We start from the raw sequence: 23,542 nt of genomic DNA, 5'->3' as shown, positions 1-23,542 counted from the left end.
TGTCTGCCTCTTTCTGTTCTGTATGGTACCTCCACTTCCATGTCCCTGTGAAATAAAAGTATTGAACCAACTGCCATCTCCAGCTGGCTTCAGATGGTGGCTTGCCTGGTTTGGTTGGCTGGTTAGTACCATTTCTAGGGCAATAAGTGAAGCTGAGTGTGAACATGAGAGCACCAGGAGATCATTTATGTTCCTCCTGGTCCAGCAGTGTGGGGGTAGAGGAATTATTTCACCCTGACGAGCACAAGGAGGAGATGGTGTTACAGATGCATCCAGCTGAAAATGATGAGAGTGAGGGTTGTGTGTGCTGCCTTAAATCAAATCCTGATTTTGTTGTCCAGTGGTTCGAGAAGGAGCTGAAAACCTGCTTTAATCTGCATGAAAACCTTCCAAAATGGGGGGAGAAAACAGTTTGTGCTGTTTAAGATCCTTCAAATCAAGGGCAACAAAGGCACTCTCCGATCACCTTGATGAGTTTCTGTGGATAGTTGGGTTTTGGTGGGTTTTTTGTTGGTTTGTTTGTTTGTTTTTTTTGACATTTGACTTGGTATTGTTTGGAAAGAAAGAATAAACTCAGTAGAGTCTGGAAGTTTCAATAGGTCAACGCACACTATGTTGGCTATCAACTGGATCACTTTGTTGTGTTTGGAAGGAGGGAAACACCACCCAAACCATCCTTTTTAAACTTTTTTTTCTCACTTATTTATTGCATTCTTCTCCCCAGTCAACTCGACCACCACTCAGCTCCAGATCCTGCTCAGTAGAGGTGATTCCGTGCGTGTGCCATGATGACCTCCAGAGCTTTCCACGTCTCCTGGGCAGTGGGGACAATCTGGCTGGCAGGCAGCAGGAACCCGTAGCGTCCCGTGTCCCGGAGCTCGAAGGTGAAGGAGTACTTAATGCCTTGATTGTAGGTCCAGTCGATGGTTCCTCCGCTTGCTCGATCTTGGTGAGGAAAGAGCGGAACTTTGCTCGCTCTGCGACTCGTGGTAGGACATGAGGACTCCTCCTCATGTGATTTTGGTTTCACTGGGAGGAGAACAACCTCCGTTACTTACAGATGGTGGTGATGATGCTGCCATACTTGTAATTCGTGCCGTACAGAGAGGACAGAGCTTCCACAGCTTCCTTTGCGACCTGGTGCTGGGGGAAAGACACACAAATGTGATTTGGGGTAGGGGAAAGTCTACGGTAGAATGGAGAGGAAAAAAAAAAAAAAGGCTTTGACACTCATCCTACTGTCAAAAAACAGTAGGCAACACTCAGTAGTGCTGGCCTCAAGGAGTCCCTATGGGGGGGGGGTCTTCTTTCCTGCTTGCATGGGGTGCAGTGTGGGCATTTCACAGTGTCCCCTAAATAGGCCCTACCAGTTCTTCCTTGTCAGGCACGGCAGTGGTGGTGTAGCCATAGGGGTAGAGCAGAAGCTGGGAGTAGCTGTGGATGGAGATGAAAGCTTTGATGTTCCCATGGTCCTTCACAAAGTCCACGATGGCCTTCACCTCTGGCTCCGAGTTGGCGTAGGGCCCACGGTACGTCTCTGAGCAGGAGTTTCCGCTGGCCCCAGAGCCTGGGGAGAAGAGAATGGTGAAAATATGGCATTTGTTGGCATCTAGGTGGCTCAGAGAGTCACAAGAGGTCAAGGAGGAATGCTTCTAGCGCTCCACATAAACATTGTGTGATGGTTTCCAATGGTGGTCTCTATGATATTGGTCACTAGGGGACATCAAAGACCTGATGGAACCAAAACCCACGTCTTAGCCCAAAAGTCCATCCCTTCCTTGAGGACACAAAAGACCTGATGGAACCCAAATTCACCACAAAGCCCATCTCTTTTCTGATGACACAAAAGACCTGATGGAATGCAAATCCATGCCTTGAACCCAAAGCCCATCCCTTTCCTGGGGCCGCCAGTGGATCTCTCTGAGCCAGAAACATCAGAGCCTTCACCTGGAGGGCAGAACACAATCTGTCAGGTGAAAGGGAGAGTTCTGACCTCCAAATCCTGCGTCCCAGTTGCGGTTGGGGTCAACGCCAACACAGAGAGATCCAGAATGCTTGGACCTGGTCTTGCGCCACATACGATTCTGGAAGGGAAGAACCAACTCAACCAGAATCCAGGGCTGGAGCATCTCCAGCCTCAAGCAGAGAAGCAAAAACATTTTGGGGGACACGGATGGGTCATGGATGTCCCCTTTTTAACTGACAGACATGTGGATAGAGAGGCTTTGAGCTCTCGGGGGCTGTGCTGTGCCCACATCCAGCTCCCCAGCTCCAACCAGCAGAGATGAGATGAATGCCAGCACCGTACCGAGGTGTGGGTGAAAACAAAGCCGTCAGGGTTGGTGACAATCTCCAGGAAGATGTCCATCTGGTCCAGGATGTTGGCCAGACCTTCATCTTGCTCTTCGACAATCTAGAGAGGATAGTGATTTGGGGCTGGCTGGAGCACCATTGGGGTGATCACACCGTGCTCAAGGTGTCTACAGGACCTTGTAGGCTTTGGAGATGTAAGATCTGCCCATACCTTCTTGGCAAACCAAACGCCGCTTGCTTGTGTCACCCATTCACGGGAGTGGATGCCAGTGTCAATCCAAATGGCCGGGCGATTCGTTCCACCTTTACTGAACTGGAATTGCAAAAATGGGGCAATTGGGACCGCAGGAGGACCAACTCATGAACTTGATCGCTCCAAAGGCCCCAAATCCCATACCTTCAACACATAGATGGGGCGGTTCTCTGTTGTGTGGCCAATCTCCAGCTTGCTGACCAGGTTTGGGTTTTCAGCCACCAGTAGGTCCATGAAGGCATAGATCTGGTTTTGGGAGAGGGACGTAGGGGATCATGAATGTGTAGATGAATTAGTAGGCGTGGTTCTTGGGGACACAGTTTAGTGGGCACTATTGGTGGTAGGTGGATGGTTGGACTTGGTGATCTGAGAGGTCTTTCCCAACTTTAACTGTTCTATGATTTTATTTAAGGACATGGTTTAGGGGGCATGGTGCTGATTGATTGATGGTTGGACTGGATGATCTTAAATGTCTTTTCTAACCTTAATGAATCTATGACTCTATGAATGGCTCATTAATTCCTTAATTTAGAACAAACCCCTTTGCAAAAGCAATTCCAAAATGTGGGGTTTTTTTCCCCCCAAAGTGCCCCAAATCTTGAGCTTCCCCCATGCAGAATATCACCTCGTCCAGGGTGTGATAGCTGGTGTAATCGAAGGTACTGGTGGAGAATGGCACGAAACGGCGGCGACGAAGCATCTGCATCTGTTCAAGGTCCACCAGCGCCTGTGGGATGTGGGGCAAGATGAAACCTCGTCCCTCACCAGCCCGTGACTCCCACCCACCACTCACACCAGCACCACCGACCTGCACGTCCTCAATCATGATGGAGTAGGGGACACCGCTGGCCTCCAGGTGGGCTTTGACGGGCTGCAGGCTGCGGAAGGGCACGCGGATGTCAATCGGGTTCCCAAGGCCACGGGGTGAAAGCCAGAAATCCAGCTGGATTGGGGAGAAAATGGGATGAGGGTCAGATCCTGCCTTAGACTGTGCCTCCGCCTCCCCCTTCTGTTTTTCTCTACGTAGCACACTATGGGTTATCTTCTCCACCTCTACTACACTATGGGACATCATCTTCCTACCCCACCATGGGACATCATCCTCTCTAGAAATAGGGAATCGTCCCACCAGCTGCTCCTCTACGAGACATCATTCCTCATACCCTACTATGGAACATCATCTCCTCTCAAGTCCACTAAGGACAATCATCCCCCTTTCATCCCACTATGGGACATCATACCCCTTATCTCACAGTGGATCTCCCCAAATGAGACATCATCACTCCTTTCCCCACTGTGGGACACGGTCCTCCCCCAACCCCAGCAATGGGACATCCCTGCTCTGCACCGTAGCTCAGGGGTGCAAAGTAGAAGACTGGGAAGAGGTCCCTAAAAGCTCCCCCTCTCTCCTATCCCATACCTGCAGGTGCTCCAGCTCCTGCAGCTCCTGCACCTTCTGCAACTCGGCATCGCTGCTGGGGACAATGCGTAGCACCTGGTGCCTGTGGGGTCAGAGGGTGTTGTGGGGTTCAGCACAGCCATCACGCCATCCATCCCACACACTGCTGTCCTTGTCAAATAGGGGCTGAACCAGCTGCTGTCCCCCATCCCAGTCAGCGCCCCCATCCCAGCCAATGTCCCCAACTAACCCATTCCAGTCAATATCCCATCCCAGCCACCTCCACTGTCCAGACCCACCTACCCGACAAAATTCTCAGGGGTGGCAGCAGCCACTGCCCCCAGGGCAGCCAGCAGCAGGAGTGCCCTCATTTCCAGCCGAGTGAATATGTCCCTGGTCCTCACAGCACCTCGGGACTTCTTAAATCCTAGTGATCTCCAGCCCAGCCCCCTCCACCTGCCCAAATTCCCAGGGCCATGGGAAGGCTCCGGATGGTGTGGTCAAGGTTGAGTGAAACCTGTTCTGGGAGCTGGAAACCGGATGGAGCCGTCGGTGACTCAAGCGGGCAGGACATGGGAAGGTAACAGCAGGTGCTGGATCCCAAATCCCACCGCCCACAGGGGAGGAGAAAAAGGGTAATGTTGGGCTGAGCATGGTGCAAGGTGTTGGTTTTCTCATGATCCAAACCGCACTGTTTGCTTGGGGGGGTGGGAATTGGATGAAAGTTTAGCACAGGTGCAGGTTGTCTCAGCTGGAAAAATAATACAGCCAATTCTTAGAAGCCCTTGGCACACAAAGATTGTCCCTTTTGTCCCCAAAGGTGCCCCTCTGCCTACCCAAAGAAAAGGGAAGGGACACTGGAGCTGCTCCAAAAGCAATAAATTTGGGGTTGGCCATCCACGCTCTCCAATGCCCTTTGGGGACAGGCAGAGAGCAGGGATGGGAATGTGTAAGACCAAAACAAAAACGGGAGAATAATATTCATAAATTCCTAAAAACAGATTCCTAAATCTTTTTGGTTTTTTTTTTTTTCCCACCATTTCTCAGCCACATGGTCTGGTTTTCAGGTGGTTCTATATGGAGCCAGGACTCTATAATCCTTATGGAACATTTCCAACTCGGGACATTCTGTGATTCACTGGACTCAGTGATCCTTATGGGTCCTTTCCATATGGGGTATTCTATGGGTTTTTGAAACCTACCATGAAAAACCAAAGATCTAGGCTTAAACCACATAGAATTTATGGGATTTTTTTTTTTTTTTTTTATTGAGTTGTATGGTAGGGTAGGACCAATGGGGTTCACCTCCCCATTTACACCAGTGGGCTCAGTATGGGTGCTGCTGGATGTGGACCAAGATGTCCAGCAGTGCCGGCCATGTCTCGGTGGCGGTGGGGATGATCTGACTGCTGGGCAAGAGGAAACCATAGCGCCCCGTATCCCTCAGCTCAAAGGTATAGGAATATTTCACCCCATTCTCATAAGCCCAGTCGACGGTGGTGCCGGCTGCCAGGTCTGTAGGGAGAGGAAGGAAGACGAGACCCCAGCACTGAGCGCTGGCCATGCTGTAGGGTTGGTCAAGATGTTTAGGGGTAGGGATGCTTACAGATGGTGTCTGCAATGCTGCCATAGGTGTATTCTGTCCCGTACACCGCTGCCAGGTCGTTCACTGCCTTTTCAGCCAACGCGTTCTGCAAAGGAGATGCCCAAAACAGTGAGATCCAGCAGATTTAACATCTCCCCAAGGCAGTAGAAACCTCAGGACACCAGGACTCAGAACCCGCCATTTATTCCTACCCATCTACTCTTGCTTTTCTCCAAAACACCCTTAATTTTTGTCAGAAAGAGGCACATCTCGCAATTACTCTCCTCAAAAGACCTGGAAGATGGTGGATTCAACACGCATGGTTGCATCTAACAGGAGGAACTCTGGGGTCCCAGCGTAGTCTGACCTGACTTTTCATAGGATCGTAGAACTATCAAGATTAATAATCATAGAATCATAGAATCACCAAGGTTGGAAAAGACCTAAAAGATCATCCAGTCCAACTGTTCACCTATTCCCAATAGCTCCCACTAAACCACGTCCCTCAACACAACATCCAGCCTTTCCTTGAACACCCCCAGGGTCGGTGACTCCACCACCTCCCTTGGCAGCCCATTCCAGTGCCTGACCACCCCTTCTGAAAAGTAATACTTCCTCATGTCCAGCCTGAATCTCCCCTGCCGTAGCTTGAAGCCATTCCCTCTGGTCCTATCACTAATGACACGAGAGAAGAGGCCGACCCCCAGCTCACTACAACCTCCCTTCAGGAAGTTATAGAGAGCAATGAAATGATAAGACCACTAGGATCATCTATTCCAACCATTTCCCCCCAAAGCTGGTGGTTGCAGCCCCATAGCCATTTTTTGGGGCCATCTCACCAGTTCCTCATGATCGGGTGCAGGTGTATTCTTGTAGCCATAGGGGAACATCAACATCTGGGAGTAGCTGTGAATGGAGATGAGTCCTTTCACATTCCCGTGGCTTTGGATGAAGTCCACAATAGATTTCACTTCACTCTCAGAGTGGGCATAGGGACCGTGGTAGGTTTCAGAGCAGGGGTTGCTGCTGGAACCAGAATCTGGGGCATGATGGAGGAGAAAACATGCAATGAGATGCACTGGAAGGGTTTGTAGCCCGGGTTTCTCCCCAGCAGCAGGAAGGTTCAAGCCTTTGATGTGAGTGATACCTCACCTCCAAAGCCTGCGTCCCAGTTTCGGTTGGGGTCCACACCGATGCAGGAGGAGTCAGCGTTGACAGACCTCGTTTTTCTCCACATACGGTTCTATGTGAGACCACAGGTGCATGGAGTCAACTCCACATATGCCACCCAAAAAAGTACTGCTGGACATAATGGCTGGAACCAACCACTGGGATACGTAACCCCATAGTCCCCGCACTCACAGTGCTATGGGTGAAGGCGTAGCCATCGGGGTTGGTAACAATCTCAAAGAAGATGTCCATGGTGTCCAGAAGGGAGGTGACAGTGGGGTCCTGGCCATAATCTTCAGCAAGCTGTATTGGGAGAGGAGTGGGAGCTGTCTCACTGTCCCAGGAACAAAGGACTGTAGAACTGGAGAGGCTGTAGGATTTTTTTTTTTCCCAATTGGGTTCAACCACAGCATCCATGGAGATGGCTTGGGTTTGCAACTTTTGCCCTTCACCCAAACCTTCATGGACAGTCCCCACTGCTTACAATCCCAACCCGACTGCAACCTACAACCCCTGACTTTGAAAACCTGTTCATCCCTTTTTTCCCTTTCTCTCTCTTCCACGGCCTACACATGCATGTGTTTGGAATGAGGTTGGTGCCATTGTTTGGATTTTATTTAAGAAATTGGGATTGGGAGCCCAGGTACAGCCCCAGCTGATGCCCAAGCTTATTGCCATGGATGGATGCAGTGATGGTGGGCTATTTCATGTCAGTGAGATTTGGGTGATGTCTCATTCACTCAGACACTCCCCACCCCACTTGGATGGCGATGTCCATGTTATGGGGTTACCTTGTTGGCTGTCCACACGCCAGTAGCTTGGGTGACCCATTCACGTGAGTGGATGCCAGTGTCCAACCAGACTGCTGGCCGATTCGATCCCCCAGTGCTGAACTGTGCAGAGAATGGAATGTCAGCCCTGTGGCTCCCAGAATGACAGAAGGATTGGGGTTGGAGGCACTGCTGGTCCATCTGATCTGTGCCCAACCCCATATCCAGGAGGGTTTGGAGAACTCCGAGGAGGGGACTCCATAGTGCTCCAGCATCTGGTTGGAATGAAAAGAGGTTGGCCCTGTACTCACCTTCAGCACATAGAGGGGTCTCTTTTCGTAGCTTTCACCAATCTGGATCTTGCTAACGAGGTTGGGGTAATCTGCCACAAGGGTGTCCATCCAGTCATAGATCTGAAAGGAGGAGGTGCTGGGATGTGTAGCTGATCCTAGCTTACCTTTGGGTTTTAGGATATCTGGCACCAGACACAACATGCAGAGCTTCCCTGGACACAGCCACGCTTTGGGTTCCACAAACACAAAACAAACTATGCAGAACAAAGTACCTCCTCTACAGTGTGATAGGATGCAAAACTGAACTTGTTGGTACTTCTCTCCATCCGCCTGGACAGCATCATGGTTCTCTTTTCCTCATCCAGTAAGTGCTGTTAGAGAGAAAGTTTTCAGGTAGAAATATCCTACCCAGCCCCAATGCAGTCTGCATCTTGCCTCCAAAACCCACTATCTCCAACCCATGTGTAGGTTTTGCAAAGCATTGTCCACCATTACCTTCTCTTCCCCTCATTTCCACCACCCTACCTGCACATCCTCGATCATGATGCTGTAGGAAATGCCATGGGATTCCAGGAAGACTTTGACCGCTTGCAGCCTGGAGAAGGGCACCCGCAGGTCAGCCGGGCGCCCAGGTTTGGTGGGGTCGCGCCAGAAGTCAACCTGGTGGGGACAAGAGCAGACATTTCTACTGCCTTGGAGGATCCAAGGTCTCCATTTCAACTGCTGTAAAGGATCTAAGAAAGCCTCCATTTCAAATGTCTTGAAGCATCTGATGTTCTCAATTTCTACTGCCTTCAAGGATCTAGGAAATTCTTCATTCTTACTGCTTTGAAAGATCCAGGAAGTTCTCTGTTCCTACTGTCTTCAAGGATCTAAGATGTTCTCCACTCCTATTGCCTTGAAAGTTCTACAAAGTTCTCAATTTCTACTGCGTTGAAGCATATGAAACATTCTCCATTCCTACTGTCTTCAAAGGTCAAAAAGATGTCTAGACAAACCTAGGGACCAGGAGGGTTGGGAGGCTCTTTACCTTACTCAATGGGCCTTTTCTACAGACATACTTCAGCCCAAATCACTCATGGACACATCTTTGAATAAAGAGAATTTGTGAACTGAGCAGCTGCAATGAGATGATGGAGTCACTGTGTGCCAGTTTTAATCTTTTGGTAAAGATAAACCTGAAATCAGATTTGTGGCAGGGAGTCTCTTCCCTATCACTGATTTATCTGTTACTCCCATTGACATAATTTCTTGCCAGGATTCACTCCCCCACAGCAACCCAGCTTCTTCATTCAAGTAAAAAAATAAAAATTAGTAAAAATTGATATTATGGTGGTCTCACCTGCAGGTCCACCTGCTCACCCAGTGCCCTGAGCAGGGCAATCTGCTCCTCATCGCTGGCCACAGCACGGAGGACTTGGTCCCTAGTGGATGGTAGAGACATCAGTGGGTGCAGGGGACAGGAAGGGGATGGTATGAGTGGTCCTTATTGGCTTAGAAATTGCATTTTCAGAACATGCATGGGAAAAAAAATAAGCACGAGGGAGCTCAAGGTGGTCTCATGCCTTCCTTTGATCACAAGAGCATCTAAAATTGTAGGAAATAAGGCAGGTTTGGCTTTGGCAGAAGGGTAGGGTGAAACAACAGAGCAGACACTTTGATAACAATAACTTATATTTGGGGAGGGATTTCCAGAGATTAGCATTACGAAATAAAACCCATTAGCAGAGCTTTTTGCTTTTAACATGGAGCCAAAGGTGATGTGCTCCTGCTCTGTTGAAGCACAGCTCTCCGGAGGATCTCAAATGTGACCCCAAATGTGTCTCAGTTCCCTGGGGAATGCTTGGAGGTCCCACCACCAGTGAAAGAAACACCCAAACGGATTTTTTCTTCATGCATGAGGTGAGTAGGATCCATCCCCGTCCCCAAACCCATTCCCATTCATATCCCCATCCCATCCCTATCCCAACTGCTGCTTTCAGCAAGACTCACCCCACAAAAAGCTGCTCGCTGAAGGTGCCCACCAGGAGGGCAGTGAAGACCAGGAGGACCTTCATATTGACCAGGTGCTGGTAAGCCTTTGGTCCTAAATGCATATATGGGCACCTATATAGTCCCTCACCAAGGCCAGCTCTGTCGTCCCCACAGGGCCACTAGCCACAAGCAGATAAGCCAGCAAAGGCTTCCGGGAGCCCAAATGTTTGTTTTATTTGGAGAAGTCAATAAAAGAGCAGCCAAGTCGGGGAAGGATCTGATAACATCTTCCTTCAAGTCCAGTGCTGCCACAGACGGACGGTGAGGACGTGCTCCCGTGGGAGCAGGGTGGGACAGGGGATGGTGCCACAGCTGGGGGTCTTTTATGGCTTCAGAACACCAAATCACAAGGTTCCTAGCTAGGATACCCTATTTGTGTTTGTGATGATGATTGTGAGCTGGTCCCAGCTGTGGTGCCAGGATTGAGGTCTTGGTTGAGGTGGATCATGGTGTAGCTGTGATGAGATGGCATATCTGGAGGGCTGTATCCCACCTCCCCAGTGACTCAGCTCTGAGGGCAGCCCAAGTCCTTCCACGTCAGATTTTGGAGCCTTCCGAGCCCTCACAGCCTGTTGAGGACTCGGCCTTGGGGGAAGCCCAGGTCCTTCCACGTTGGGTTTTGGAGTCTTCCAACGATGGATACCCCACAGTGTGTTCTGTCGCTGGGTTGGCCTCCTGGTGGAAGATTTTCATGTGTCCAGCCTGAATCTCTTGTTTCAGATGATCCCATTGTCTCTCTTAGTGTTCCTGTTTTCACAATAGTATCCTCATAAGGATGGGAGGGCTGCTATTGGGTCCATTTCATCTCCAGGCCACATAAACCCATCTCAGTGTCCCATCATGAGACGTCCTCCTGTCCTTCCTGGTGACTTGCTCTGGGTCCTGTTGGTACTGCAGACCCCAGAAGAGGACGTAGTCTTCCAGCCATATGCCTTCAGAAGGGCCAGGTAACCTCAAGACATGGATGTTTGGATTGAAGCTTCATGGGTCTGCAACTTCAGCAAGAATCCCTGCAGCTCAACGGGATCCAGGAGCTCTGCAGCCCTGGTCCTCCACACCAACAGGCTTTTCCCAGCAGCATTTTATCACCGGTTGGAGGACAGGGTTTTGGGACAGGTTGAAAAATGAGTGCCAGGAGGATACAGGCTGCTCTGTACCCAGCACAGCTGTGTTTAACCCAATAGCAGCAGTACCATCACTTTTAATGCCTTGCCAATGAGTCTGAACTAACATTTCACTCACTCGTATCAGGAGTGTTTGCTCTCCTGCCAAGCACACGGAGCAATGAGTAACTCACCAGCTGCTGGGGGATTAGAGGACAAGAGATAAACCTGTTAGGTTTGATAAAGGTACAAAATGCTGCTAAGGGCAATTGTTGCTTGGTGCAAACACATTTGGCATTTATTAATGAAGATGGAGCTGCAGAGGGCACCCAAGAGACCATAGGGCAGGATGCTTTGATGCAGTCTTCTCCTTTCCAAGCTCATCTTTTGGCTGAGTCTTAAAATCTGTGACACCTTGTAGGAGTCTACCAGACCCACAGAAAGGCACAGAAACCAACATGACAGGGATGGTGTCCAAGAAACGTGTAGATACAGTACTTAGGGATGTGGTTTATTGGGCAATACTGTTGGCAGGTCCCTCAACAGGTCCCTGGTGGCAGGATGGTTGAATTAGATGATCTTAGAGGTCTTTTCCAACATTAATGTTTCTGTGATCCTATGATTCTATGAAACACTCAGAAAGCACGCAGGTTTTTTATTCAGACAGCTGCTGTATGATTACAGCACACCACAGGAAGAGGATTTCTGAGCTTGCTGATCTTTACAGCTGGTTCCCATCCCTGCTTTTAGTATGGGTTGTCTCGTACATATTCCATGATTGTTTTCAGACCCAGCCAGGTCTCCTCAGCAGTGGGGATTATTTGGGCAGCTGGAAGAAGGAATCCATAGCGACCCGTGTCTCTCAGCTCGAAGGCAAATGAGTATTTGATGCCATAATCATAGCTCCAGTCAATGCTGCCTCCGCTGGCTTGGTCTGAAAGAGAAAGGGAGAAAAACCAGAGGATGAACAGAGGGTTGATCTGAGTTCTGCTTTCATACTTCTTATGCCTGCAAGGAGCAAGTATGAGGTTTCCATGGGAGAACTCAGCTCCAAAGTCACTCTCCAGGAGGAGCTCTGCTCCCAAGAGGGGATCAGAAGAGCAAAATTACTCACAGATAGTAGTGCAAATGCTCCCCACTGTGTAGGTGGTGCCATACAGGGACTGGATGGAATTGGCAGCAGCTTTCGCTATGGTGTTCTGCAGAGGGAAGGATAAAGGATGAGTCAGAGTGTAGCCACATTAAATGTTGAGATTTCACCAGCCTGAATTGTACTCAGGAAAATCTCCAAGCTGGTTTACAGCCTGTTCTCACTCCCACAAAAAAAAAAAAAAAGAAAAAAGAAAAAAGAAAAAAAACCAGTCACACCAAATCAATCAATTTCTTAATTACTCATCCTATTGACAGTCCTGTCCACTTCAATTATGACAGTGGTTCATACTCTATCACAGACATTACAGCTGAGATGCTGTCTTTCAAGCAGAAAGAAGGATTACTGCTTAAGCAAAGGCCAAGAATGGAGAGGGAGGTCATGTGCTTGCGTAAGACCACGGCTTTTCTTTTAAAGGCATTGCATTTCCCCAGATCTTTGCTCACTCTCATGGATGGTTGCTGTTATGGACGACCCTTGTTTTCATCCTGATAACTTCAGTGTGGAAAGCCACACTGGGCAGAACAGAAGAAGTTAAGCCCAAGTCATTGTGTCTCACCAGCTCGGCGTTGTCTGCTGGTGGAGTGCATTTATAACCATAGGGATACATCAGGAGCTGAGAGTAGCTGTGGAGGGTGAGGAAGGCCTGGATGTTTCCGTGACTCGTAATAAAATCCACAACTGATTTAACTTCCACCTCTGAGTTGGCACTGGGTCCATGGTAAGAGTCAGAACAGGGGTTACTACTGGCTCCAGGACCTGTTGGTACAAAGTGGGAGCAAAGATAAATCTTTAAGAATTGGTGCTCATGGAAGTTCAAGGCAGATCAACACTAAGCTGAGCTTTCCTATGATCCAAAAGCTTTAAGTGCTGATAGATACTAGAGGAGAATACCCAAGGGACACCAGTTCTGGAAGATACAGATTACTTTCTTCATCCTTTGCTCATTAGCAATTAATCAACATGAAATTATCTTTATAAAACAGCTACCATTCTACCTGATAATTTTCTTCCAGAGTCCCTTACATTAAGGAGATTGCTGGTCCAGTATAAGAGGATCCGGGGGCACAAAAGGGAATTTTCTTCTTACAGCTAGAATCCAGAAACTTTATCCTTACCTCCAAAACCTGCGTCCCAGTTCCTGTTTGGATCCACTCCAACACACAGACTGCCTGAGTTCTTGGAGCGGGTCTTCCGCCACATGCGGTTCTGAAACAAGGACACGCTTTGGCTGCAAAGGCACAGACCTCAGACCTTGCATTAACCCTGCTGTCTAGAAATAGTTTGCCTTCAGCAGGAAGGGATGCTAGACACAAGCCTGAGAATATTTCTGATGGGCTGACAGCCAAGGAGTCGTAGAATCAACAGGTTGGTGAACTTACAGTGGAGGAGAAAGATGGATTAGACAACAATCTTTGGCTTCTTTCGTAACTCCACCTTAAAACATCAGGAAATGGACTTTCAGAGCTTATTTCCCTCACTTTTATTGGCTTGGAAGGGCACAACAGCTTTCTCAGTCAGCTTAGACATGCAATGTACTTTACTCACTGTGGTGTGGGTGAATTCATATCCATCAGGGTTAGCGACTGGCAGCAGGAAAATGTCCAGGTTGTTCAGCAGAGAGGTGATGGATGGATCATTCCCATAGTCAGAGGCAATCTATGCAGACACAACAATAATCACATGGTGATTATCAGCAAATTTCTTACCCTCTAACAGTGTACAGAGGCAAGACTGGCTTTCAGAGCAGGCAAAAGAGAGTCCACAGAGCAGGCTGAACACATGCAGGTGCAGTGAACTTTTAAGTAGAGGCATGCTTGAGACAAAATAGCATCAATCACTGTCAAAGTGACCTTTCTAGCTATCCACATTGCACTCGCTTGGGTAACCCACTCTCGGGAATGGATGCCAGCATCGAGCCAGATCGCAGGGCGCTTTCCTCTTCCAGCACTGAACTGTCAAACAAAAGAGAAAGTATTTAAAACCCTCATCCAGTAAAATCATCCCATACAGACAAGGCTGAACTGTGCCGTATGTACACCACACATGGATGTTCACAGAATTGTAGGGGTTGGAAGGGACCTCCAGAGATCATCGAGTCCAACCCCCTGCCAAAGCAGGTTCCCTACAGCAGGTCACACAGGTAGGCATCCAGGCAGGTCTTGAACATCTCCAGAGAAGGAGACTCCACCACCTCCCTGCACAGCCTGTTCCAGTGCTCCGTCACCTCACTGTAAAGAAGTTCTTGTGCACATTGGTGCAGAACTTCCTATGCTGCAGTTTCCGGCCGTTTCCCCTTGTCCTGTCTCCACTCACCACTGTCCGGCCTCGCCATTCTGCCCCCCACACCTCAGATATTTATAGACCTGGATCAGGTCCTCTCTCAGCCTTCTTTTCTCAAGGCTGAACAGACCCAGTTCACTCAGCCTTTCCTCATAGCAGAGATGCTCCAGGCCCCTCACCATCTTGGTGGCCCTTCGCTGGACTCTTCCCAAGAGATCCCTGTCTGTTTTGTACTGGGCAGCCCAGAACTGAATGCAGTGCTCCAGATGAGGCCTCACCAGGGCAGAGCAGAGGGGAAGGATCGCCTCCCTCGACCTGCTGGCCACGCTCTGTGCAATGCACCCAGGATGCCATTGGCCCTCTTGGCCACAAGGGCACACTCCTGGCTCATGGCAACCTGTCGTCCACCAGGACACCCAGGTCCCTCTGTGCAGAGCTCCCCTCCAGCAGCTCATCCCCCAACCTGTACTGCTGCATGCCATTATTCCTCCCCAGATGCAAGACTCTACACTTGCTTTTGTTAAACCTCATCCGATTTTTTATTTGCCCAGCTCTCCAGCCTGTCCAGCTCTCACTGAATGGCAGCACAGCCTTCAGGTGTGTCAGTCAATCCTCCCAACTTTGTATCGTCAGCAAACTTGCTGAGGGTGGCCACCATCCCCTCATCAAGGTCATTGATGAAGATGTTGAACAAGACCAGACCCAGCACTGACCCCTGAGGAACACCACTGCTTACAGGCCTCCAACCAGACTCTGCACCACCAACAACAACCCTCTGCGCTCTGCCACTCAGCCAGTTCTCAACCCACCTCACTGTCCACTCATCTATCCCACACTTCCTCAGCTTTGTTATAAGGATGTCGTGGGGGACAGCATCAAAAGCCTTGCTGAAATCAAGGCAGACTACATCCACTGCTTTCCCCCCATCCACCCAGCCAGAGACAACATCATAGAAGGCCACCAGGTTGGTCAAGCACGACCTCCTCCTGGTGAACCCGTGCTGACTACTCTTGATAACCTCCTTTTCTTCCAGTTGTCTGGAGATGACATCCAGCATCAGCTGTTCCATCACCTTTCCAGGGACAGAGGTGAGGCTGACTGGCCTATAATTGCCTGGGTCTTCCCAGACAACTGTTAGTACCGCTATATTCACATGCACACTGTGATGTGGGATGTACCGTACCTTGAGCGCATACAACGGCCGATTTTCATAGGATTCCCCAATCTGGATCTTACTGACAATGCTGCCATACTCAGATGCAAGATTGTCCAGTTCTTGGTAAATCTGAAATGAAAAGCCACGATGCCTTTTACATCACATTTATGTGCAGTGCTGCCCAGAAAACTGCAGGTCCTGCTGAAATCCACTTTTATCTCCTTGCCACGGTCTTGCCAAAACCTCACCACACCTTATATCAGCATAGTCAGTGCTGTTCCCAACATCAAAGATGTAGACAGAAGCACTGCCTAGCCATCACTGAATCAAAGAATGGCCTGGTTGAAAAAGACAACCATGATCGTCCAGTTTCAACCCCCCTGCTACGTGCAGGGTCACCAACCACCAGACCAGGCTGCCCAGAGCCACATCCAGCCTGGATCAAGATCCATTTATTACAGGAATAAGTTCAAAAACTTCTTTCAAAACCTTCTTTAATAACTTCTGGTAGTAAATGTATTTTCCCTTTATCTACAGGATGGTTACCAGCATCCTGTATTTTTTTACATTCGTTTATTTCTCAGTTTCATTTGAAGATCAGAACTGAGGGGCTTTGACAGAACTCTGTTGAAGTTTAGCAAGAAGTACAATCAGCACTTGCCTGTTCCAACACTCTGTGAGGGAGCGTTGGCTTCCTGTGCTGATTGACCATGAAATTTATACATTTAAAAACCAAACTATCTACCAGAAGAAGACAGAAAGGAATTTTCAATCTTAATATGTTTGACTGAAGACAGCATGAAAAAAAGAAGGCCAGAAAGAAAGAATAATCTTCCCCAAAATCTGGATCTGACATACTCACAGAAGCTAAAGAATGGTAAGTTCCATAGTTGAAAGTGCTGCTGCTGCGTTCCATTTGTTGACTGGCAACTATATCTTGCTTTTCTCTGTCGAGAACGACCTGAAATAAGCCATTCAATTATTGGAAAGCATGCTTCACTTCCAAACTTATGACCAAACGTTTGTCAAATAATGAAACGGTGGCACTGCACACTCATTGAAAGAGGCCAGACTGCAAGTCATATTTGGTTCCCCAGGATTTAAAAGCTGATCACACGGCATTGCCTACCTGCAGGTCTTCAATCAGGACTAAGTACTCAATCCCATGGGACTCCAGGAAGACTTTGACTGCCTGGAGGCTGTGAGCAGGGATTCGTACATCCACAGGGAGGGCAGGGGTGGAGGGATTTAACCAGAAATCAAGCTGAAAAGGGAAAATGGATTTGGTTTGGGGGACAGTGTGCTTTGCAACAGTTTTCCTAAAGGTTTAGAAACAGATTTCTTCCAAAGTTGAAGAACTCCTGCAGTGTTGTTCCCCATCCTGCAGAAGGAAATGTTCACCTTCCATGGAGATCATTTTACTACTCTTCCTTTTAGGAGCAGTAGTTTCAAGAATATGAAAAGCATTGCTTTTATTTCTCCTTTGGTTGGGCTGTTCTAAAGTCTAGTTTCTATAATATTCAAATCAATATATTTTTTTAAAGAAAGTGATAAGAAAAATTCTCACCAATGGCAATAAGAGCAGTAATAACTGAGAACTTAATAACATACTTCCTGTTTCAATATAATGCAGATTGATTAACAAATTCTTTCCACTGCTCTGGGTGACAAGTAAAAAAGTATTAGCATCCCCATTTTCACAATGGGGTTTTGATCCTAAGATCAAGAACAGTTCAAATACAACTGTAAACCTAATAGGGAGAAAATTTGGATGCAGGCACTCCTGACTGCAAGGCTGACAGTGGAACTAGCAGATTAAAAAACACATGTTGTGACAGTATCTCCCTATGTCATGGTGCAAAGCTTCCAGATCTAATGCAAAGTCCTACCAGGCTAAACCCTGCTTCAGACTGAAGTGTTAAATAATGCCACTGTGACAGTGAAATACCTCAAGATGATCCAATGTTTCCAAAAACTGTAGCTTCTTCAGTTGTTCCCCATTTCTTGTCTTGATACGGAGAACCTGGTGCCTGCAATAAATTAGAAACAGCCTTGGTTGGAACTAGATCACCTTTGAGGCCCCTTCCAATCCAAGACAATCTATGACCCTATGACTGAGAAGGGGTCTGGTTGATCTTACTCTTGAGATTACAGATCTGTTGAGTAGTTGTAGAATCATAGAAACATACAGTTTGAAAAAAGACCACAACGATCATCCAGCCCAACCACCAACACAACACACCACCACCACCCCCACTAGGCCATATCAGCCCATATTGACTTCTTTAGTTGACAGTGCTGCCCAGGAGTTCAATCTACAACCTGCAGAACCAGCCTGGTATATGGGCAGTGGATTAGTAACAAGATAAAGGGAATGCTCAAGATCTCATCACAAACAATACATCGTGTGGATGAGTTGTTAATTGGTTACAAGGATTCATGCTCTATCTATTCGTTCTTCTTGTTAAGAACGTGCTAGGAAGAAAATAATTGTGAACCACTGAATGTTTGCAGAGCAAACAAAGCAGAGAGAACACTAAATATGGGGCTTGTTTCACTTTTCCTCAGTCTAGTCAGGCTATTGACAAATTCCCCTGCGTTACCATGAGAGGGGCTTGTAAATCCAGGTGGAGTTAATCCCCTCCTGGAAGCTCCTTGCTCTGCTGCTCACAGGGGTAATCTCAGACATTGATTTTGACTACAGCACAACGCAGCCATCACGATGTCCCTAAGTGGTTTTGAGAACATGAAAATGATACACAGTGATCCAGGTGGTTTAGGGAGATGAAAGTGAGCAGTGCTGATGCTGCCTTTGCTGGTGGCGTATGGGGATGGGTTTGTTTGCATCCTCTTCCCTAGGCTACTGTTGGAGACAGCCAACACCCATGAGGCCCCATATCCTAACCTGGCTCAGCTGCTCTGTTGGCACCCAGTGCAAGCAGTGCTGGAAAATGGAGATAACTCAGTGCAAATCAACATGAGTAACTGCAGAATTGGAAATCACATTGTAAGAAAAGGTAAAGAAGAAACAACATAGGAGCTCCATTATGCATGTATTTATTTGCTAGTGTGACCCCAGCTGCTGGGAAGAAAAGCTCTTTAACTCCAGTTTCCTTGACCTGCTTAACTGAGGTGTAAAATTCTTTTACCAAATAAAGTCAACATAGAAGGCACTTTACCACTTTAACTTACTATTGGATTCTCCATGATTTATGTTGGACTAGATTCTTCCCTGAAGAAGAGATGAGGTTCACTAACCATACTTCTGGATGTGACTGAGGAATGAATTCACAAGAACCCAGTCTGCACTGTGCCAGGAATCAGATTAATAGGTTCTCCTGGCCTTGATATTAACAATGTTACTTGAATTTTAATAAATAATGCGTATTATTTTTCTTTCTCTTAATCCTTACATTTCAATGTAGAGATCTACTCAGTAGAATCCAGTGTTCACTCACTACATCTATTACTCTCAGGTTTTGTATTATTTCCTTTTATTATTTCCTATGGGGTCCATGAGACAGTGAGGAAACAGATCACGAATAATTTTGCGATGCAACGTACAGAAGAACCTTCAGAATGGTTGGAAATAAAGATTCAAGTTATTTAGAAAGGCTCTGAAGGGTATTATGTGTTTAAAGAGAAATAGGAACCTTCAGAAACAATGGGAAACTATTGACCCTTCAGACCTAAAGGCAGGCTGTGATCTTCTGGCTCTGGTCTGTGCTGGGTCAGATCTGAACTCTCTCAAGTGCTGCAGTGAGGTTCAACTTCAGGTCTTGGTTGAGATCTCTCCTTAGCCTGCATCAAAGCTGCAACAGAGCCTTGCTTGAATGTGAATTTTGGAGCTCAACTCTGCAACTAAACCCTTCTCCTCAAACGAGTCAGATGAAACTAAAGGGATTCCTTCAAACAAGGGAGAGCCAAAGCTGTGGAACAAGTTGGTCATAAAAAGTGAAGAATGTTCCCCAAGCTGATTTTGTAAAGATAAGGAAGAAAAGCAAGTGGAAAATAGAGTCTTGCAGTGAAAGGTCTTGCACAAAAGCATGACTCACCCAACAAAAGTTTCCAGGCACAAGGCAGCCCCAAAGAGGGCACTGAAGATCAAAATCAGCTTCATGGTTGATGCGAAGGGCAATTCAGTCTAGCAAAGGGGAATTTATACAGGACTTGTTAGGAATCCCTTCTTCAAAACACCTGAATTCCATGTGATTAAATTCTCACAGGTATCAGCATTTCAAGGTAACCAATAGACAGAAGGCCAATTTCTGCTCCAGAAATTTTTTTCCACACAGGTTCAAACCAGTAAAGAATTATTTTCAATGCTTTGCTCACAAAGAATTCTAGTAAATGTTTTTCCAGGAAGAGGAAAGTAGAATGAAATTTAATGTTATCCCAGCTGTTTCTGGGAGCAAGGAATCCTACCTGTAGATTCTTGGCCATGGGTTTTTCTCCTACCCCAGTAGCCTACCACAGCAGAAAGATTTCACCCTATCAAAAATACTTGAACAGACCAGTTATTTTGAAGGATGAGCTCCAGCTCACAAGTTATATATTCTATTATATATATTTTTTATTGAAACTAGCATCTCCAATCTTCAGATGTGGTGATTTCATATGGATTCAGTTCTTCATGCAAATTAAGGATGCAGCAAGTTTCACATGAAGACAATGCACAGTAGGAGCAGAAACGAAGCCATGGGTGAACAGGAACTCAGGAACTCAGCTCTGCAGCTACTCTCCTCGTTGGATAACCTTGCCAGACGTCCTTATCTAATGAAGAATTCTCAGAAGGCTTAATAAAGTGCTGGTGCAGCCACTGCTGGAGCCTCTCAGCCTTACAATGCTCACAGGGCTGTTCCCTGATCCAAAAGCTCTTTGTCTCCCTTTGCCTTTCTGCTGGACGCTGTTTATGGCTCACTTCATGGGGGATGGACTGCATCTCGTTGGCCTTCCACACTGGTGCCCAGCTGTATGAGTTGCCATTGTCAACACTGGAGGTTCTCTCCTGGCTGAGCTTTGAGAACTGCTTCTCTTGCCTTTGATCACAGGAACGCATCGCTGTGGTTGTCTCAGAGTGACAGGTAGAGATGCAGGGCTGTTGGATGCACTTTTTCTTTATCCCATTATAAACGCTACTAAGGAAGAGCCAGGCATTGAAAGTGCTGTCAAATGCGTAGATAGGGCTACTGGGAACTAATATGGGAGAGAACAGAGACAGTTCAGCTACTCTGCAGTCAGCCTCAGATTGCCCTCCCAGGAGCCACGCCTTCCACCTTGAAAATCTCGGTGAAGGACTGAGGAAAATAAATCTCTAAATAAATCCTCAAAGGAAGTTCTTATTAAAGAGACCTCACCCACGCTGCTCTAAACAGATTGCCCAGAGAGGTGGTGGATGCCCCATCCTTGGAGACACTCAAGGTCAGGTAGGATGGGGCTCTGAGCAAGCTGATCAAGCTGTAGGTGTTCCTGTTCCTTGCAGGGGAGTTGGGCCAGGTGACCTTGAAGGGTCCCTTCCAACTCAAGTGATTCTACAGTTTATCACCACCTCCCCCAATTTCCACTCCTGCCCTGCTACTTCTACCCATCATGTGCGTGCACAGCTCATCCCAGTCTCTTCCAAGGGAGCCTCAGGCAGGGATTATTCCTGTTTTGGCAAAAAGGAGTTAGTCACCCTGCAATGGCTGTATCTTGGGGGCATGTTATGGAGACCACACACTCTGCAAGGAGCTAAAGATGGGTTCCAGTGAGTCCACAGGTCTCCGGTGTCCATGGGAAATGAGCAGATCTCCTCTCCCCTCAAAGTAAATCAGGTAAGGTGAGTTTCTCCTCAAAGACACGATCCACCAGGAGGATTTCCTGCTTTTAGCACTGCAATAATTCTGGTGAAACACAAATTCAAACCGCAGCCTTCAAAATTCTGTAGAGAACTGACAGTGCATCCACGGCACCTCCTGTAGATTCACTCTTTCAAAACAGGATGGAGAAGCTTAAATTAGGGTGAGATTACAGCTTGCTTCATTAGTCACGCTATATCCTGCATGGAGCTAAAGGCTGCCAAGAGATTCTGACAAATATTATGTCAGGGCCCAGAGCATACCAACAAGTACCCTGACCAGCCCCATTTAATGCCTCCACCCACTGCATTTAAGTCCAAGCCTTTGCACCCACTCCCGATCCTCACTGAAGCACTGTGGTGATTACAGAAGGCTGTGACCTCCCTGTGTAGCCATGAGGTCCTGCAAGGCTGAACTCCAGGGAAAATCATATGGGAAAAGCCCTATGCGGGCTGAAAGTCAACCTCATAGTGCTTCACTCAGGGTTCAGAACACCAGAGCAAATGATGGAGCAGCAAGAGAAGGGGTGTACCACTACAGAGAGCCAGAAGCCAAAGGTGACAGCAAAGGCAGGTAAGGTAGAGAGCTCACCGCAAGCAGCACGGCCCCGCAGGACCCAAACACGAGGAGCAAAACAAGTCTGGTGACACCAACCAACAGCAGCCAGTCCAGATCCCCAGATAAGTCCACAGTTGCAATGCAGGTCCAAGGGCAGGTTGTGAGAACTCTCAGAATCCACAGCAGCTCAAACGACCAAATGAATGCCCTCAGCTTAAATGCAGCTCCCAAGGGGCGGAGGATGTGTGGGAGGCTGCCCCATGTGAGGCCCTGACACATTTGTGTGGGCAGTGGGATGCTCTGCGCAGTCCCAAAATGCTGTCCCACACAGTGAATCACAAATCCTGTGGTGGCACGTTAACAAGCGAAGGGTTAAATGAAGAGTTAAGCCATCAAGCTTAGAGGGAGTCACTTGTTTTCATAAAGTTTGGACCTTCTGTCATTGCCCGTGTCTGAAAAATGCAACCAAGATACAGCATGGCAGTCTCTCCTGTGATGAGGGAAGGGTAAAGGCTGGGTAGGAAGAGGAAGCATCTGTTCTCACTGTGCTCTCAGAGCACATCTGAGATGGAGTCTGTGACCTGTGGCCCCACTTATCTCCCATCCTGTGGCTAAAAACAAGTGTTTGGCAATTTGTAGGAAAGCGGAGGGGAGGGAGTGAGACAGGAGGACAAGCAGTGCTGTTCTCCTGGTGCCCCTCATTTCCCCTCTGCCCTCTCCCCATACATCACCTCCTGCTCTGTCAAGGGGTCGTGGGGCATTTTGTGTGAAACTTTGGTGAATCCCATGCACAAATTTACAAAACTCATCTTTACCTTTGGAAGTGTTCTCCCTTTTGTCAGAACATAACCTTTTATCTCGAGCTTTCCGGAAGATCTGTTTCAGGAAAATAACATTTGTTACTTTAGAACAGTGTATCAACACTGCTTCCTTCATATCCAGGGGGGAAACACACGCTACGATACATAGAAATGTTTGTCAAACTGCAACAGCAACACAGCAAAGAGGCTCCATCTGTAACTCTGCCCTGTCTGGTCTAAGTTAATCCAGTGCAATTGTCTATAATGCAATTCATTGTGGATTACTGCTGGGAGAACTATTATTTCTGTAAGTAATGGATTACTTCTTTGTTCCTAATCCACAAGGCACCTTAGCAATGCCCCAGAAAAAGAATGAGTAAGGATTTAAGTACTTGGCTCACCATTACTAGACAGCACTGGCATCATTTTAGGATCAAAACCCTCATATTGATCTCCCCATGTAGCTCTGTGCCAATGAAATAAGACTGGTTGCAGTGAAGCTATTTACATCCAACTTATGTTTCTTTAAATCAGGAAATCCATGCCTTCCACTTTTCAGCTAATTACTAACTAGTAATAATCAGAAGAGGATGGAAATGGTACCGAGGGAGATACGATCGCTTACTTATACCTGGAGATTAAAGGTAGTCTAACAGCTACATCATCCCTTGAGATAATTACAAACAATAATAACTTCCTTAGAAGTTCTTCACAAGGCTCATAATGGGCTTCTGCTGGAGTCCAGCAGGTGTCAGCACAAAACACAACATTAAATGATATCTTACTCGAGTGTAAGCACAGCAGAGAAGGCAGATAATCAAAATGCCAGTGCAGCACC

At 47.5% G+C, this 23,542-nt stretch overlaps 3 protein-coding genes across 5 annotated transcripts; all 3 read right to left on the bottom strand.

Moving 5' to 3' along the window:
• Positions 1–700: 700 nt before the first annotated feature.
• LOC122158950 (carboxypeptidase A1-like) lies at positions 701–4,346 on the bottom strand. The gene is made up of 11 exons (XM_042816036.1): positions 4,269–4,346; positions 3,987–4,068; positions 3,375–3,509; positions 3,192–3,293; positions 2,711–2,812; positions 2,525–2,626; positions 2,309–2,413; positions 1,994–2,084; positions 1,368–1,567; positions 1,059–1,143; positions 701–945 (listed from the first exon to the last, which is right to left on the bottom strand). Exons 1-11 carry the CDS (start codon positions 4,334–4,336, stop codon positions 758–760), a joined length of 1,260 nt encoding a protein of 419 aa, XP_042671970.1. The 5' UTR covers positions 4,337–4,346; the 3' UTR covers positions 701–757.
• A 907-nt stretch (positions 4,347–5,253) lies between these two features.
• LOC122159124 (carboxypeptidase A1-like) lies at positions 5,254–9,879 on the bottom strand. Its single transcript, XM_042816333.1, has 11 exons — positions 9,776–9,879; positions 9,126–9,207; positions 8,309–8,443; positions 8,056–8,154; positions 7,802–7,903; positions 7,512–7,613; positions 6,913–7,023; positions 6,703–6,793; positions 6,390–6,589; positions 5,572–5,656; positions 5,254–5,480 (listed from the first exon to the last, which is right to left on the bottom strand). Exons 1-11 carry the CDS (start codon positions 9,877–9,879, stop codon positions 5,293–5,295), a joined length of 1,299 nt encoding a protein of 432 aa, XP_042672267.1. The 3' UTR covers positions 5,254–5,292.
• A 1,770-nt stretch (positions 9,880–11,649) lies between these two features.
• LOC122159123 (carboxypeptidase A2-like) lies at positions 11,650–22,060 on the bottom strand. Of its 3 annotated transcripts, none has more exons than XM_042816331.1 (12): positions 21,938–22,060; positions 19,565–19,653; positions 17,458–17,539; positions 16,639–16,773; positions 16,372–16,470; positions 15,537–15,638; positions 13,924–14,025; positions 13,619–13,729; positions 13,189–13,279; positions 12,630–12,829; positions 12,035–12,119; positions 11,650–11,854 (listed from the first exon to the last, which is right to left on the bottom strand). In XM_042816331.1, exons 2-12 carry the CDS (start codon positions 19,627–19,629, stop codon positions 11,667–11,669), a joined length of 1,260 nt encoding a protein of 419 aa, XP_042672265.1. In that variant the 5' UTR covers positions 19,630–19,653; positions 21,938–22,060; the 3' UTR covers positions 11,650–11,666. The 3 variants fall into 3 exon arrangements, with proteins under 3 accessions (XP_042672265.1, XP_042672266.1, XP_042672264.1); XM_042816332.1 differs by having other exon boundaries at positions 22,001–22,060; XM_042816330.1 differs by lacking the exon at positions 21,938–22,060 and adding an exon at positions 19,935–20,898.
• Positions 22,061–23,542: the final 1,482 nt, after the last annotated feature.

The sequence above is a fragment of the Centrocercus urophasianus genome, unplaced genomic scaffold, assembly GCF_019232065.1.
Source record: "Centrocercus urophasianus isolate 14NV4802_14NV808 unplaced genomic scaffold, USGS_Curo_1.0 seq_15, whole genome shotgun sequence".
NCBI lineage: Eukaryota > Metazoa > Chordata > Aves > Galliformes > Phasianidae > Centrocercus > Centrocercus urophasianus.
Note: the sequence above shows the minus strand (reverse complement) of the source record. Positions and strands in the feature narration are given on the sequence as shown.

What these genes read in the sequence shown, in the direction of transcription:
- LOC122158950 (XM_042816036.1), bottom strand. Translation starts at nt 4,336, where the DNA reads ATGAGGGCACTCCTGCTGCTGGCTGCCCTGGGGGCAGTGGCTGCTGCC. An exon ending in GCCCCATCTATGTGTTGAAG is followed by an intron (nt 2,627 to 2,710) that starts GTATGGGATTTG and finishes TTGCAATTCCAG; the next exon opens with TTCAGTAAAGGTGGAACGAA. An exon ending in TTGTTTTCACCCACACCTCG is followed by an intron (nt 2,085 to 2,308) that starts GTACGGTGCTGG and finishes CTTCCCTTCCAG; the next exon opens with AATCGTATGTGGCGCAAGAC.
- LOC122159124 (XM_042816333.1), bottom strand. Translation starts at nt 9,879, where the DNA reads ATGCATTTAGGACCAAAGGCTTACCAGCACCTGGTCAATATGAAGGTC. An exon ending in AGCGAGCAGCTTTTTGTGGG is followed by an intron (nt 9,208 to 9,775) that starts GTGAGTCTTGCT and finishes ACCATCCACTAG; the next exon opens with GGACCAAGTCCTCCGTGCTG. An exon ending in CCTATCACACTGTAGAGGAG is followed by an intron (nt 7,904 to 8,055) that starts GTACTTTGTTCT and finishes TCCTCCTTTCAG; the next exon opens with ATCTATGACTGGATGGACAC.
- LOC122159123 (XM_042816330.1), bottom strand. An exon ending in TGCCTGGAAACTTTTGTTGG is followed by an intron (nt 17,540 to 19,564) that starts GTGAGTCATGCT and finishes AATTTATTGCAG; the next exon opens with GCACCAGGTTCTCCGTATCA. An exon ending in CTTACCATTCTTTAGCTTCT is followed by an intron (nt 15,639 to 16,371) that starts GTGAGTATGTCA and finishes TTTTCATTTCAG; the next exon opens with ATTTACCAAGAACTGGACAA.